General features: G+C 40.6%; 1 protein-coding gene across 1 annotated transcript; it reads right to left on the bottom strand.

The window, feature by feature from the left end:
* Positions 1-5,434: 5,434 nt before the first annotated feature.
* On the bottom strand, positions 5,435-14,219 carry LOC117550658. The gene is made up of 12 exons (XM_034223134.1): positions 13,755-14,219; positions 12,672-12,726; positions 10,264-10,466; positions 9,982-10,093; positions 9,440-9,588; positions 9,225-9,278; positions 8,463-8,519; positions 7,988-8,047; positions 7,474-7,629; positions 6,689-6,918; positions 6,074-6,233; positions 5,435-5,547 (listed from the first exon to the last, which is right to left on the bottom strand). The coding sequence occupies exons 3-12, from the start codon at positions 10,463-10,465 to the stop codon at positions 5,435-5,437; spliced, it is 1,293 nt and encodes a 430-aa protein (XP_034079025.1). The 5' UTR covers position 10,466; positions 12,672-12,726; positions 13,755-14,219.
* Between the last annotated feature and the right edge of the window lie 2,239 nt (positions 14,220-16,458).

Raw genomic sequence — 16,458 nt, 5'->3', positions numbered from 1 at the left:
TCCACCTTTAGGTTTGTATTACTTTCTTTTCTTTATTCCTTTCATCCAGTCCCCACATGTGGTCTATTTTACAGCTCACTGACCTCCACAGTGACGCAGACTAGAGAGACACATGTGGACTTTCTTTGAAGAGAATCAGAAACAGGTTTATCACCAGGTAGGTTAACACGTACGAGGAATTTGACTTGGTGTCGTACGTATACATAAAAGTAAAAACCGATAAACTATTTTAAGAACACTGTAAATGACGTAACAAAGCTGCCTTAATTAAAAAGAATTACACAATTAATTTCATAGTTCAATAAATAAATACTTTATTTCATGTAATATTATAATCGTTAAATATGGCATGATTTAATACAGCTTTGTTTTATCTGTTACACCAATAAGTGTTTCTTCTGCCTAGGAACTAATGTTTGTTCATGCACTGGTACTGCGTGTTTTGTTGATACACTGGTCAACTCAACGTGGGTTGACGACGTCTTCATTGAAGCTCTGCTGCAGTCTGTGACAAGTTATCGTTGTGACAAAGTTATTCAGAAAAGGAACTTTAAAGATGAATCTCCTTTCAGCGGCCAACGAGGTATTTGTTTTATGTTTTCATGTCCTATTTTCATTTATATATTTTCATTCATATATGTGTAGCACACTATGCTAATGTGTTTGGCTATGTATACGTGTTATTCGTTGTTGTAGTTCTCACGGCGTAACGGGAGAGGGGAGGCTACAAGATGAAAACTCCAAGAAATAAACGCCCGTTTCAAAGAACCGACCTGCGTCGTGAAGAGAGCTACACTATAATAACATTAAAACATATAGTTAAAATAAAGCAGTATTTACATTGAAATAGAACGGAATAAAATATGTGCAGTAAAAAAACAGATATTGTCAACATTGTGTGCATTCATGTAAGGACAAGGTGGTTTTCCAATCCTCACCTTCATTGAAATTCCTCCTCCTGGAAATAATGACTGCACTTTACTCTTTATTCCTTTATCCCTTATTCCTAAGTACGTATGCTACGTGTATTTTATGTTGTGATGTTTTGTTTTGATGGCACCCTTGAAAGGGAGAAGCATTTATCTCATTGTACATGTATAATGACTTTAAACTATTCTATTCTATTCTCACCTTCATTTAAATCCCAACGTTGGTGCCTAAAGCAAATCTCGTAATAGCCATTCTTCCTTTTATATTTGCCCTATCTTCCCTTTCTTTAAAAGCTTTTCTTACACAGATGGATGCACTACTTTGGGTCGGAGAGAATCCCAATTAATGTAGAGGTCGTTTGTTTAGTCCTCCTCATTTGATCAATTTTATGCAGGAGGGAAACAGGGAAAATCGTTACCCAGCTTAAAAGAAACCTAAGTGAATTACAGTAATTATTTAATGCTTGGTCTTGATCGAGCTAAGTGTCCGTACAGGCGTTTTATTTATTTCCTTAATAGCCCCTTCATCTCCCAAGGTCCCTCTGTGGACTGTGATAAAAGAAACATGAACAGTGGGCCAATCACACGGTGAGGAAAAGCAGATGCTGGAATTCTGTATGTATCATCTTAATGCATTACCTGTACATAATGTTCTCAACAAATGCAGGACAGGCCTGAGTTGTATCTCCCGCAGTAATCAAAGAAAGTGGGCAATTTGTTTGTTTGAATGCACTTTTCCTGCGTAGTTATTTTTTAGATGTTTAGTTTTGTCGGCGCTAAAAGGAAAAGTACAAGAAATATTTCACTCGGATCACATGAGCACAATTGAGTCAACACAGCAAGTGTTTGACCCAATTTCTGACAAACTATTAAAGTTAGGGATAACCTCTTTGATTAGATTCAGCCCCTAGTTTTGCTGATATAGGCTTAGTTTGTCGGGGGACATCTTACTTCTTCCTTCTCTCTGTCTGTACCTGTGTACTCTCATGTTCCGATTAACCCAGCTTCCCCAAATGTCTTTCTTTTTGGTGTCTATATACGCCGGGATCCGGAGTCATGGATGATCCTGCGCTCCTCTGTCCTGGATCGCGAGCCCTGGATCTTGAGTCGTGGCTGTGGTCCTGGATCATAAGTCCTGGATAGATATCCTCGTGGATTCATCTTCCTATTATACATACATGCATTTCCAAACATTTGGACTACCTATGTTGCAAATGTATTATCTTTTCAATTTACACACAGCATCTATTGCACGTCTGTCCGTCCTGGGAGAGGGATCCCTCCTCTGTTGCTCTCCCTGAGGTTTCTCCCATGTTCCCTTTAAACTGTGGGTTTTCTCTGGAAGTGTTTCCTTGTACGATGTGAGGGTCTAAGGACAGAGGGTCTGAGGACAGAGGGTCTGAGGACAGAGGGTCTAAGGACAGAGGGTCTGAGGACAGAGGGTCTGAGGACAGAGGGTCTGAGGACAGAGGGTCTGAGGACAGAGGGTCTGAGGACAGAGGGTCTAAGGACAGAGGGTCTAAGGACAGAGGGGTGTCGTATTATCATACTGATATTCTGTACAAACTGTGAAGTCCACTGAGACAAATGTAACATGTGTGATATTGGGCTATATAAATAAACATTGATTGATTGAAGCTCAAACATCATCTTTTGAATATATATCCTGCTGCTATGGACAATGTTGCTCTCTTATTTGCACTATGTACACCAGGGGTGCCCACACTTTTTGGGCTGGTGAGCTACTTTTGAAATGACCAGCTCACCGAGGTCTACCAACCAAAAATAAAATCCCAAATTGCAAGGGTTGCTGAATAACACGTTTTATTTATATATGGGATAATAGGGCTGCAACAAACGACTAATTTGATAATCGATTAATCTATCGATTAATGAAACGACTAATCGACTATTCAGACTATTACTGTATGCCTTGCACAATTTCTCAAACGCTCTTGTTTAGCCATCAACTTTTAGATTTAGCTTGAGGTTGTTTTAGGCATGTGGAAACTAACAAGACAATAAAGATGAATACTTGATTCAAAAATACATATATTATTAAATTAACAAATTGTGAACAAAACTAACATTGCTTTTTATTTAAATTAAATAAATAATATTTCACATCAAAAGAAACAACAATGTTTTAACAAATCGTATTAAATAATCTGATGACAGAACTGTGAACAGAATAGCTGAAACTTTAACAAAATAAAGAGTAACTCAGTTACCTATAATCATTAACCCATGTTTGTATCATTGAGTTAACTCTGTGTGTTGCTGCTAGCATACATAACACCTGACGTGGAAACGTTACTCGTGGATGGGGGGGGGGGCTACAGAGCTGCTAGAAAGACAGTGGAACCCGGTGCATTCCTCCGTCTGAATGTGGAGCACTTTTGATAAATGTTTAGACAAATTGCTCGTGTTACCGCCCTCACATGCTGAACTCTCTTGGCAAGGAGCATTGTCCACCTCAAGACGGGTAACATTTAACCACACCTTGGAGCGCTTCTCTCCGCCATCTCCTCCGTGTGTTGCTGCATGGAGCAGCCGCGTGTGTGTAAACTGCCCCGCCCCCTCGCGCACAGACGGGGGAGAGAGATCTCGTCTCGATTGGAAAGATCGAAAATACACCGACATTTGTTTGTCTTTTTGCATGTTAGAAACGAGTTGGCGACACTAAGATTGCGAGATAATGTTTGTGTAGCAATAATACATGACCTTTCTCTTTCTCAACTCGGAGGGAAGTCGCTGCTATGCCTTGTGAACACTCCGATAATGCCTCTCCACGTTACCTTTCTTTGGCAGAGCGACGCTTGCTTTACAAATAAGGCAAATAACCTTTGAATGTGACATCACAAACAAATATTCTTCCTCCCATTCTGGGTGGAAGTGGTTTGTCTTTAGCTTCTTGCTCGGTCCCGCACTCATTTTGTTGTTTGTCTCTTGTTTGTCTCTTTAACTTAATTTGAGTTTTCCCGGCACTTGACTGATTTTGTATCGCTTCCCAGATAGCAAAAAGTCATTGAATCAACATTGAGATATGGTCACGCTGAAGATTGTGTTCAACATTGAAGTCAGACATTGAAACAATAGTGAATGTGCTCGTTATGATCAGCATTGAAACAACATTGAATTTTCAACCAATCCCAACATTGAATCAACCTTGATTCAATTACGATATGATCAACATTGAAAGAATGTAGAATTGGATCAACATTGATTCAACTATATTATGCATTGCATTATACATTGAAACAATGTTATTATCAGATTGCAAAAAGTCATTGAATCAACATTGAGATATTGTCATGCTGAAGATTGCAATTGATGTCGGACATTTAAAATAAACTAAAATGAACAAACAAAAAAAGAGCCCATTACTTATTCAGTTATTTATTCAGATTCAATGATATGAACATCTTTAACATCTTTTGTCCACAAGCACGAAAAACATTGTCTCTTAAGGTCCCATGTCATGCTTTCCTGGTTATCACCCGTCCCCTTGTGTGTTATGTAGCTTTTTCTGCATGTAAACGGTCTGCAGAGTCACAAACCCTCAAAGTACACCCTGTAGCGAGTAAAACTAACAGAGAAGACCTGTCTATGCTGCCCCAGAACTTCTTCCTCAGTAAAGTGACGTAACGGGCATAGTGGTGTGACACACACACTCTCACTCAGCCTTATCTTTTCTCATCCGTGGCTGTGAGTGTGTGTCTGTGTGCTCAGGCTGAGTTCCTCTGTGTCTCGCTGTCTCACAGACTTCACGCAGCAACCAGGAAACAACACCAGTAATCCAGCTCACACTGTCTGCTCCTCGAGCCGAGCAGCGAGCCCCGCAACATCCCGCCAACACGGTACCCAGACCCCACGCAGCATTCTCATCAGTTTGTCATTACTGGTGTCATTTTCTGGTTGCTAACACCATTGTAACACATAATCACTGAGGTTCACCACCGTTACAGCTGTACATCAGCGAGACACAGGAACTCAGCCTGAGCACACAGACACACACTCACAGCCAGGCTGTGTGTGTAAATCCACGGAGCCGCAGCTGAGAAAAGATAAGGCTGAGTGAGAGTGTGTGTGTTATGCCACTATGCCCGTTACGTCACTTTACTCAGGAAGAAGTTCTGGGGCAGCATAGACAGGTCTTTTCTGTGTTAGAGTTTTACTCGCTACAGGGTGTACTTTGAGGGTTTCTGACTCTGCAGACCATTTACATGCAGAAAAAGCTACATAACAACAAGGGGACGGGTAATAACCGGGAAAGCATGACATGGGACCTTTAAGTGGAGGAAGCTCCTTAGAGACAATGATCTGGCCATCAACTGTAGTTCAAATTATATTTGCTCTGAAACTCCAGATGACATAAAAACCTGACAACTGCAAACAGGGTTGTCATACTCGGTGGAAAGGCAGTCTTAACTATAAACTCAGATCTATAAGACCCCAGTTCAACATGAACGAAAACACCCCAACTTTAAACAATGTCTGTTTAACTATTTTTTCCTTGGTACACCGCCATTCCTCTCCGGTGCGTAACGTAGCCACTTCTGCACTCCAACTCTGAATGTCAATTCCGTCAGCCTGCGGTCAAATTGACGAGCAGCAGCTGAAAAAAAAGAAGTTACATTTTTTGTTTATTGAAATAATAAGAAGAAGAAAGCTGCAATGGATGCGTTCCAGTGTGTACTGTTTAGTGTACTAGGTTTTCAGGCGGCCTTAATTGAGCAATTCACCCATCAACCACATCTTCATATAATTGATTCACACTATTACTCATTTCTGTCTACTCGCTCTGTGTCTCAGAGGACGGTAGTGGACAGTTCAGAAACGTGCCCATCAGTGACATCATCAATGGTCATTTCCAATTAGCTAGGAATAATGTCACTGGTAGGCAGGTTTCTGAAATGTCCACAGCCCACCTTTGAGATGCAGAGCGAGTAGACAGAAATGCTGCCATCCTATTATGAGCATTAATGAGGACCACTTATATGAAGATAAGGATAAGAATGGATGCATTTTGCATCCATTCTTATCAACTTGAGAAAGAAATGTAAAAGACTTATGAATTAAATTCAATATTTGCCAAATCTGTTGTAAAGTAGTAAACCTAGTATTTTGAGGTGCAGGCTCACCAAACATGCAGTCCTTTATCAGCGTGTCCTTGAAGGCCCTCTTCTCTCCCTTTCCCACCCAGTTGAAGATGCAGGCTAGACTGTTTGTCATGGCAGCGGATAGCATTCGCCGGATCATATTTTCCGAGTTGGTCCCTCCGACTAATGCCAGGCGGGTAATCTTAACAGACGAGAGAAAATGATTAGTGTGCTACAGTGTACTATGTAAATAGACATCTTCTCATTTATAAATAAATACAAATGTAATGAATTTGAACACATTTGTATTACCTCTAAGGAAGAAATAAGACCACTACTGTGTCCAAACTAATCGACAAACAATGCCAACAACCAAATTGGCAATCCTAAGAAATTGTCAAATATTGATTAAGAAAAATATTATCGTGATTCGCGAGGCGTATTTTTACAATATTTCTGTCAAACACACATCCAAGTGAAAAATAAATGTAATGCATCCACTCCTACAATTCCAGACATAAGCCCTTAAGATTTCAAACAAGAAATGTAAGACTTTTAAAACTTATAAGGATCCACAGGATACCTGCAAATGCATACAGAAAATATTAGAAGCCTCGACAGATTATAGAGAAAATGCTTTGTGTAAAAATTGTTCACCATCTTTCGACGGACTGCTTCCTCCCTCAAAGCAGCTTCAGTCTCATCAAACTTCTCCTCGTTGGTGAGTGGAAGCATTATGGGGAAGTTGTCTTCTTGTGACTCTGGTCCAGCTCCATGAATGTTTAGTTTAGCAAGTTCCGTCTTTATAAAGTTAATGTCACGTGAGATCTGCTTCACCTCCATACATAGCTCGGTAAGCATCTTCGTGGTTGTCATGGCAGCAATGTCTTGAAAATTAAAAAAATGAAGGTTTTAATTTACATTTCAAGGATAGATTTTTAATTTCCAATAATTTAGAATGACACTAAGTAACTCACTGATAAGTGTTTGCCAACAGTAACCATTAAAGCTGCACTATGTAACTTTCCTATTTACCCTGGATTTGAACACAGGTCTCCAGCACAACTGCTGAAATATTTACCACTGAGTTTATAGAGCCTGCCTGCTTGCTCGGGGGAGAAATTGACCATAAAGTCATAATTTTTGTCAAACCAAGGTCATGTCTCACCTAGATAAAGGATCTAAATGTCTCAATAGAAGAGCAGGGAGACCAAAATCAACCACCCCAATTTTAAGTTATATTGTATTAACACTACCATACAGATTGGACAAAATAACATTGTAATCACAAAAAGGTTACATAGTGCAGGTTTAAGTGCTTACATTTTAAGCCTTAACACCATGACAAAAAACATGAAAAGATGGGAAAGTCACAAGGGATAGGTTTCTCAATTCAGAAGGCATCAGTACGGTTAAGAACCTGCTCAGAAAATGATACTTGCCTTTCAACACTCTGCTTGATTCCTCTCCATATAATCTCCCCCGTGGTGTTTCTGGAGCTGAAGGGGGGTGGGATGGGTGCTGCGGGGTCAGGTGAGCCAAGCCCAGTGCGCTGAAGTCAGCTAATCTTGAGCCATGTGCATAGCTGGCACCGCCGTCTAAAATACAAGACACCATTATTAATTGTTTATAAGTAAGCCATGAGAACCATTGGCCCATAGGAGCCGATATCCTGTTTCCGCAGCATGATGTACAAGTACACCCCCTGGACATGATGCTGTATGTCGCAGGGACTTAACCCAATCCAACCCTTGATACTGAGTGCCAAGCAGGGAGATATCGGGTACCATTTTTAACAGTCATTGGTATGACTCGGTCGGCGATCAAACTCACAACCTCCCAATCTCAGGGCGGACACTAACCACAAGGCCACTGAGCTGCTATTCATTCTTTATATTGAACATGAATTTGGGAATTTTCCAAAAAAAAAAAACATTTAAGATGAGAAATACATACCATTCCTTGCTTTCTCTAATGGCATAGCGTGGTAGGGGCTGGAGTTATATGTTGGCAATCCTAGAAAAAGAGAGAAATAACTAAATAAGGCAAATGAGCACTATCAAAGTTGTTATCCATGAGCACCATATAGCAATTGCACCTAGCTAGCCCCATATAGTTACTTTCCAACTTTAGATATAGGAGACCTGAGGGATGAACACACTTGACTACAGAGTGAGTAATTAAAGAATAGTTTCCCACCTAAGGTGCTGATAATTCCTGTGATCCAAAGATAAAAGACATAATAGCCTATTAGTCTACTTCATAACGAGGGGTGCACTCAAGAGGCTGCCGATGACCATTTATTCAGGATACAGAAAATATGACCAACGTTTCGGAGAGACTGAAACATTGGGTCATATTTCCGGTGTCCTGAAATTGTCATCGGCAGCCACATGAATGTGCCTGACTTTTACACCATTAGTTTACTTACCATCATTACAGTGGTCCATTGACTGGTCCAACTCCGCCAAATAGCTTCCACAAAAGCCTACAATGAGAGAACACACAACATGAACTATGAATGCTGTAACTCGGACAAAGCACATTTACATACTGTCCGCCCGGAGGTAGTAGTGTGAAGTAGGGGTCGACCGATCATCCAGACCGATATTCCGCATTTTACAGATTATCGCTATCGGCCTTTTTTTTTTTTTAAAATCAAATTGCCGATAAAACTTTGGATCTGATGCGGCCGTTTCTCTGGTTGCAGTCACCACTCTGTACACAAGCAATGTCCCGATCCAATTCTATCAGTTTCCCAGTTACACAGGGTAGCGTCTCGCAGCGGATAAACTGTGAGGGGGGGGGATTGCTAGTGGAGCCTCGTAGCAACTCTGCACCACAATCTGGTGCTGCTGAATTGGGACTACTAAATGAGTGAGACTCAAATATCAGAAGTTCAGAACAAGTTTTAGTAGTTTTCATTTTATTTCTATTTCATTGACTTTACTCAGGGTACAGAGAGGAAACCAGTTTTAAGATGTTGAAAAGTTCAGCAAACATAAAAAGGCATTTCAAAGAAGTTGTGTTGGAGTTTGTGTTATTCTACATTTTGAGACCAAGATTTTCTGATATTACTGCAAATGTATATCGGTTCCAAATATCGGTTATCGGTCTCGTTGATTACTAATAATCGGTATCGGCCTTGAAAAAGCCATATCGGTCGATCCCTAGTGTGAAGTGGTTCACTTACCATTGTCAGCCTGGTGAATTGACAGAACATCCTCCGAGTGGCTTCCTCCAGAGGCTAAAAGGGAACAAAAGACAGGAATAATGGATGCTGTAACTTTTGAACACATATCACATGACTGATGTTTGAATGTATTGTTGGAGGAACTAAATGCTTGTAAATTAAAGCTCACATGCAATTACATATTGTTCCTGCCATTTTAATAAGTAATGACATACCACTGCTTGCATTTGGGGTTGGTCCTGAGGGGTACTGGCTGGATTCTGGGAGCACTGTAGGACAATGAACATCAGGTGGCTTGGCAAATCTTCTCTTCACACAGCTGGTTTCTGACTCCCCATCTGACTCCATGTACACAGGATTTGGTCTGGAAAATAAAAATGAAACATTCAACATTCCCATTAATTGAACTAATTTGCCCCATGGCCCATTTCTGTAGAATGAGGCCGCTTGACGTACAGGTACACATAGAGATGACACTAGTCTATCACAGGACTGGAGGTGGGGTTTTTACTTATTGTTTACACAGAAACCAAGGATTATATATTTCAAGAGGGAGCGATCAAAGTAAACATCCTAAGCCTGCTTCCTCCACACTGGGAGTGCTGTGACCACTTTTCCATTGCATCTTATGAGCGGTTGGGTTCTTTTGGTTCCTGCCTATGCACGCATACTGGTTCTTATCAATGCGACGTTGTTTGATAAGGGTTAAAGTCAGGCCAGACATGGAACCTGACCTCCTACAGGAATTCAACTGTACCTTACTCTTCTTTTCCCACGTTCACCTGCTTCGTCCTCAGAGCTCAGATCAGTGGTTGGACATCCAGTAGTCACATACTTTTCTTCGTATCGTTTGGCCTTTTCCAATGAGTCTGTAAAAGAAAAAGCATAAAATAATAGGATGACATTTTACTGACTAGTCTCACTTGTGACACATATGTCATATGTGGTATGGCACCACACACATTCAAACTGCCATCCATAAAACGTGTGGATACCTATATACTTGAAAATAGACAATAGTAATGCAGTGACTACTTACCACAAGTAATCAAGAGCCGGACATTCGCATATGTGGTCCATCCTTTATGGGCCGTCATGTGTTCTTTAAGGGCCTTCAAATACATGTTTTTTGGGGGCCATAACAATTTACCTTCCTTTAGACTGAACCAGCTGGCAAGAACTGTTGCAGCTCCGCCATTTGGAAAAAGTACAACGGCCCAAAGCACCACCTCCCTTTCCATTCTGTATACAATAAAGGAAATAATGTAAATGATTAAAAAAAAAAACCTGCTCATAAATCATAAGATGTCATTTACTCGCCCAGCAGTATGAGCGGTATGCTACTGCATATGAGCTATTGGAATAGCTATGAGGCCATTTCCTTCTGACTCTGGATACAGAACACATTTACGTTTGATACATCCAAGTTTACCAACCCCGATATTGTCACACAACTCTCTAACCTTGTATGTACCTATGCATGAGGACTCGCAGGGATAAGTGTAATATGATTCTTGGTGTCTGAACCTTTTGTAGATCACATATACCTCATCTTCTTCCTGGACTATATTCTGCACTACTGCAATACTATGTCCCACCTCAATACAATTATCCCCCTGCTTTGTAGACAAGGTAAAACGACTACTGGAGACCTTTGTGTACTGTACAGCAACACCGAAATGTTGAGGGAGTGGACCATCAGTGTGGATTTTCTGTAAGACTGGTTCATCTGTTGGTAATGGAACCTCACAACGTGGCTGTTCTGACAACCTTTTGACCACCTGTTGTAGAGGTTGGTGTGGCTTGCGTAAAAGATGCTTTATTTGGCCAAGATAATTCTCAAAAGGGAATCCTGAAACATTATCTAAAGGTCCAAATTGTTTGTATTCATCGGCTAAATGTATAAGCTGGTGTACACTGAACACAATCTGATCCCTGCCATACAACTGTCCAAAGTGTTCCACAAAGGAAATCATCAATCTATGCGCTAATTCAACCTTTTGGCCAGAAATTCCAGGAGACAAAAACAAATACATGGCCACTGAAAACAACATAAAGTTGTCATAAATCTCACTGGGAAGGCAATCCTTCAGAACTACAGGGCCCCAGTACAGTATGAAGGATCGGAGCTCTGTAGCTTTCCAACGATCCAGCTCATTCAAACCCCTTGGCTTGCGATTGAATTCACAAGGGGTGTGGGAATGTAACCCCAGCAGTTTGCTTGATATACTGTTAACAGTTTGTGAAGGAAGCCTAGTGGCTAGATTGCCCTTTAACCACATATTCAACAGTTTTCTCATCACACCAAGACAACAGAGGTGCATATAATCTATTGGGAATGAAGAAACCATCTTTACTGTCCCTGTTAAAGGACTGAGTGTCTGTTTCAAGTGATGTTCTTCATCAATCATATCACAATAACTTGAGTCTGTCCTGAGCCTGACATTTGTTTCAGGATAAGTCATTTTCTTCCTCCACACACCATGTTGATCACACTTGTCACACCCTGAATAGCCATTATGTGACTTGATATTCTTAACGTAGGCTCTGGCTGGAGCATCACACACAAATGAGGAAACCAGTACTTTCAATCGGTTACCATTATGAACAACGCCATTAGCCAGTACATTTTTAAGGTCGCTAATAAATTGCTGCAGATACTCAACAACACACTTGGGCTTGCTTAAACCACAAAAGATACCGACAATAAATGGGGACTTAGTATAATCACATTTCAGAATTGCAAGTATAGGCCAGAATTGAAGTCTTGAACTCTTAAAGAGAGGGAGACCATCTATGTTGAACTGTAAAGTAAGAGTTCTGAGGCTCACTGGTAAACTCAAACATTTCAATCGTGAAGGTATCCCTTGCACCAATCCAAAATGGTAGTACTCGCCACCTTGCATTTGAGTGGTTGCAACATCATGTTGTGTTCTAAGCAGAGTTCTTCCATCCTTAGGGAGCATAGGGTGAAAAAGCTTTAAGATGGACAGCAGAGCAGACAAAGCAACCAGATTGATTGAGTAGGATGTTGCCCAATATCTTAGGCTCCTCATAAGCAGATCCTGACTAGGCTGATGCTCGTCATGGCTGTCGGAGTCAGAATCTGATTCAACATTCCCAGCCACACTACCATCAGTATGATCATTTCCCATTTGTACATGATCTGATTCAACTTCATCATCTCCAGCTAAACTACCATCAGTATGATCATTTTCCATGTGTACATGGGAAGCTAGTGGTGTATCTAGTTGGGAAACGTGTGAGATTCTGAAGGGTGGTTCCCTATTCACACAGGGGTCTAAATGTGACTTGTTATTATAAAGAGTTTCCTCGTATTCCTTAAGGATATCTTTCTCCATGTCCCTTACAGTTCTGATGACTCTACGTCTTTTAGACCAATAAGAAGCCATCTTAGGTAAAGAGAGGTGGCACTGCTATAATTACTTTACTTGGCCTTGTGTATTGCAGTGATCCCCTTGACTCGTCTTGTAGTATAATCCTGAAAATGGAGGAAAACAAAGCAGATTAAAAATCAGTATGCATAAACTAACAGTACAAATATATATCAGCCTCCTGGTGCAATGCAAATATAACTGTACTGACGAAATTCCCTAGAATTACACGTTTTCTTCCATGGGTCTTCAACCAGGAGTCCAGGACCCCTAGGACATACATTTTACCCAAATATCCTATATGATGCTTTAGCTTGACTGTATCAGACCAACTTTGATGTAATTTCTGTAGGATGTAGGGATGCCAGAAACTGACCATGATCAAAATCGGCGGGGTCGGTGTGTAGCAAGCTGCAGCAGCAGTCTGCGCAGGGCAGCCTGTGCTGCTGGCTTCCTCCAAGTTTTACAGTCAAAACTGGTGTTGTGACCAATGGCCATTTACAATTATTAATACTATTACTATTATTAGTCTATATTTTGGTTGAAACTAAGCCAGAAAAAAAACAAAAAAACATAAATAATAAAAAAATATATAAATAAAATCGAATTTTAAAAATAATCTTCGATTATGGAGACTGTAACGAATAATAGATTAATCGTTGGCATCCCTAGTAGGATGGTAGTTTAATGTCAGATTGTGTTAGCTAGTGTATCTGCTGCGTTAGCTAGGTGCTAGCCAGGGCAAGAAAATATCAACTGCGTCATGCGATGAACTGTTTAATTAATTTATGATATAGGCTATATTATAACAAAAAATATGCACAATTTCACCCAAATATCCTAAATAATGCTTTAGCTTGACTGCATCAGTGGACACTTTATGTAATTTCTGTAGGATGGTAGAGTTTAATGTCAGATTATGTTAGCTAGCGCTGCGTTAGCTAGGTGCTAGTCAGGGCAATAAAATATCAACTGCGTCATGGGATGAACGACGTTAAATTCGTTGATGATATATATTATTATAAGTAATTAGTTCCCACTTTTGCGCTCTGAATAGCCTAAAAAAACATAACAGGGTGTAACTGAGGTGAACATATAGAGTAGGCATGCACAACGGTCACGTTACATTTCTTACCGATTTGTGATATCTGTCTCTTCTCTTCAGGCGGCTTGGCGGCAACTGAACTGCCTGCCTTCCTCCACACCCTCTTACGCTCTTTCACGTGACCAACGTGCTTTCAAGATTAAGTGCAATGTGCAACAGGCATGACGGGTAATCTGTGACGTTTCGCTCTCTCAAAACTTGGGCCATTTTGTCTTCATGCACAGCAGCTCTCATAGGAAAGAACCAGACCCCGCCTCCGACGCTGGGTCAGGATCTCGCCCGAGAGGGGATAGCGCCACACGTTGAAACAATGTCAATTCAATGTAGGGAATTTCAACGTTGAAAAACCGGCATCTATATTACATTGATTCAACAACATTTTTTCAAACGTTGAAATGGTATTTGTAAAAACACATCGAATCAACATTGATTTTTCAACCTCAACCAAAAATAACCAATCTAACCAAAATCCAATGTTGAATTAATATCTTTTGCTATCTGGGTTTGCATTCTGGGTTAACAGACTGGAAAGCGATAGGTCGCTTTTTCTGTCAATCAAGTAAACTCCTGAATTAAGTGGCAGGGAGGCCAAGGGAGGAGGGATCAAAACCTGTTTTGTCTATTTTAACGGAACAGGATTTTTTTTTTATGAATGACTCGCGATCTACCAGCATTGCCCCCGCGGTCGACCGGTCGCCCGCGGTCGACGTACTGGGCACCTCTTATGTACACCATCTGTTTTTTAAATATATATCCTGCTTACTGAGGTAAACGGTTATTCTGGGTATTTTGTGAATAATTGAGAGTTCTTGCATTTTAATGTGAGTTTTATTTATACCTCGGGACTGTGGGAAACAGTATTTCGATCTTTCTGTGTGTACAAACATATTTTGAGATTGACAATAAAGTTGACTTTGACTTGACTACGAAGCTGCAGCCGTCTGGATGAACTTGTAAGAGCTCTAATACTTGTGTGAGCGAGTGAACATTGAACTAAAGCTGAAACAAAATGACATGCATGTATCAGTTACAAGGAATCCCATGTGTGTGTGATTGAAATTTGAATCTAGCATCGTAATAATAGACCCTGCCTCTAAAGGGATGTACAAATCTTATTGCTCACAAAATGCTAACCATAGTTTTAAAATACAGGGTTTTATTCTCTGAAGGGTAATGATTGCATTGTCCTCTATTTAAAGTAGGGTACAGTCCCTTCTAGAGCCACAATACCTTGGAACCAAATCACTCACAAGACATAGAATCACAGCAGCCCCGAAATACGTTTGGTAAATACGGTTAAGACTGTTTTAGCTACTTAAGCAGATGCATCTTGGTTTTGGCCCAAAAGGTCACTTGCATCCTTCCAGCTGGAGTGAAGCACTTAGGATTGTTGTGTTGTTTGTGATGCTCAAGTCAAAATTGGTGGATTTCTCTGTCAACACTTGCATGAGGAGTCAAAAGTGAAGTTTAAAAAGGCCCTATCATGCTTTTTCTAATAGTAGTGTGTTCGATTTTTACTTTTTGGTGCTTGTATGTCTGCTTAGGCTACAATACCACAGTCCTGAAGACCTTTTTGAACATTATAGCATGGAAACACGTCACAGTAGAGTCACAAATACAAATATGAACCCGAACATTTGTAGAATAGGTCAATTTGAATGATTTTGTGAGCATTAACCTCAGGAAAGCGTCCTGAGAAGCACCAGGAACACTTGGTTCTCGGGATTGGTGAGAAAACAATCTAAGGATAGACAAACAGTTCAGTCCAAAGAAATGAAGATAAATTCAGCTCCACATTTGGCAGAGCTGTTGGAGCTAAATGAAAACCACCTGCTAATTCATATGGTCTCACAATCTGACATGGCTGCGACTCAGAGAGCAATGCCTCTTCTGCTGGTTCACCAGTTTAATTGCCTCTTGTTGTAAATGTGCATTGGATAGAAGCATTTAATTGCAGAGTAGAATTGGTAAACAATATACGGGGGCTGCAAGTGTCAAGGCTTTTATGTGGACATAGCTTCTCTCCAGCAGAATCAGCCGGTAAAATATAAGCTTGTATCCCTAGATAACGTGATTCTGTCTTTTAAAAGGAGGAAATATGGGTGTGCAGTGAAGCGAATTGGGATAATACTTCTGAATGGAACTTTTTCTATAACGTAATTTCAATTTCACCCTGTCCTTTGAGGTCAATGAATCTTTGTCTGTCTGGCTGTGCCCTGGGAAGGTAAACTTAATTTACTGCTATATCTCTTTCCGCTACTGAGGAGCAGTACATCCAATAGTGTACGTCCTAAACATAATCAATTATCTGAGCTCCAATGGCAGAGAATGCAGAATGCTGATAAGACTTTGTAGACTTTTCCTAATGAAGAGAGAAAAGACCATTTGGTTCAATACCCCGGGGGAGTTTTTTTCTCCTGGTAAAAGAGAATTATTCATTGCATTCTCTACGGGAAACGTCGATCATTCCCAATAAGTCACCCAGTTGTTGTCCCTTTTCTGTCGTGCTGAGTAGGAACCTAGGCAATGTCGATTTTATGTCATATGCTTTGCTCGGCTCTTTCCTAAAGGCATCATTGTCAGGCTGACAGTGCACTGACTTTGGCTCGATCGCATTATATACACGACTGGGTGTGATATTTATCAAGGTGCAGTGAGACTTGTCATGCTTGCGTGGTCTAAAATCAGCATTGCCTCTGCTTTCAGTGCAGCCTGACTGACTCAAAGGCATTTG

This window comes from Gymnodraco acuticeps, unplaced genomic scaffold (genome assembly GCF_902827175.1).
Source record: "Gymnodraco acuticeps unplaced genomic scaffold, fGymAcu1.1, whole genome shotgun sequence".
Taxonomy (NCBI): Eukaryota; Metazoa; Chordata; class Actinopteri; order Perciformes; family Bathydraconidae; genus Gymnodraco; species Gymnodraco acuticeps.
This window is presented reverse-complemented; position numbering and strand designations above follow the sequence as displayed.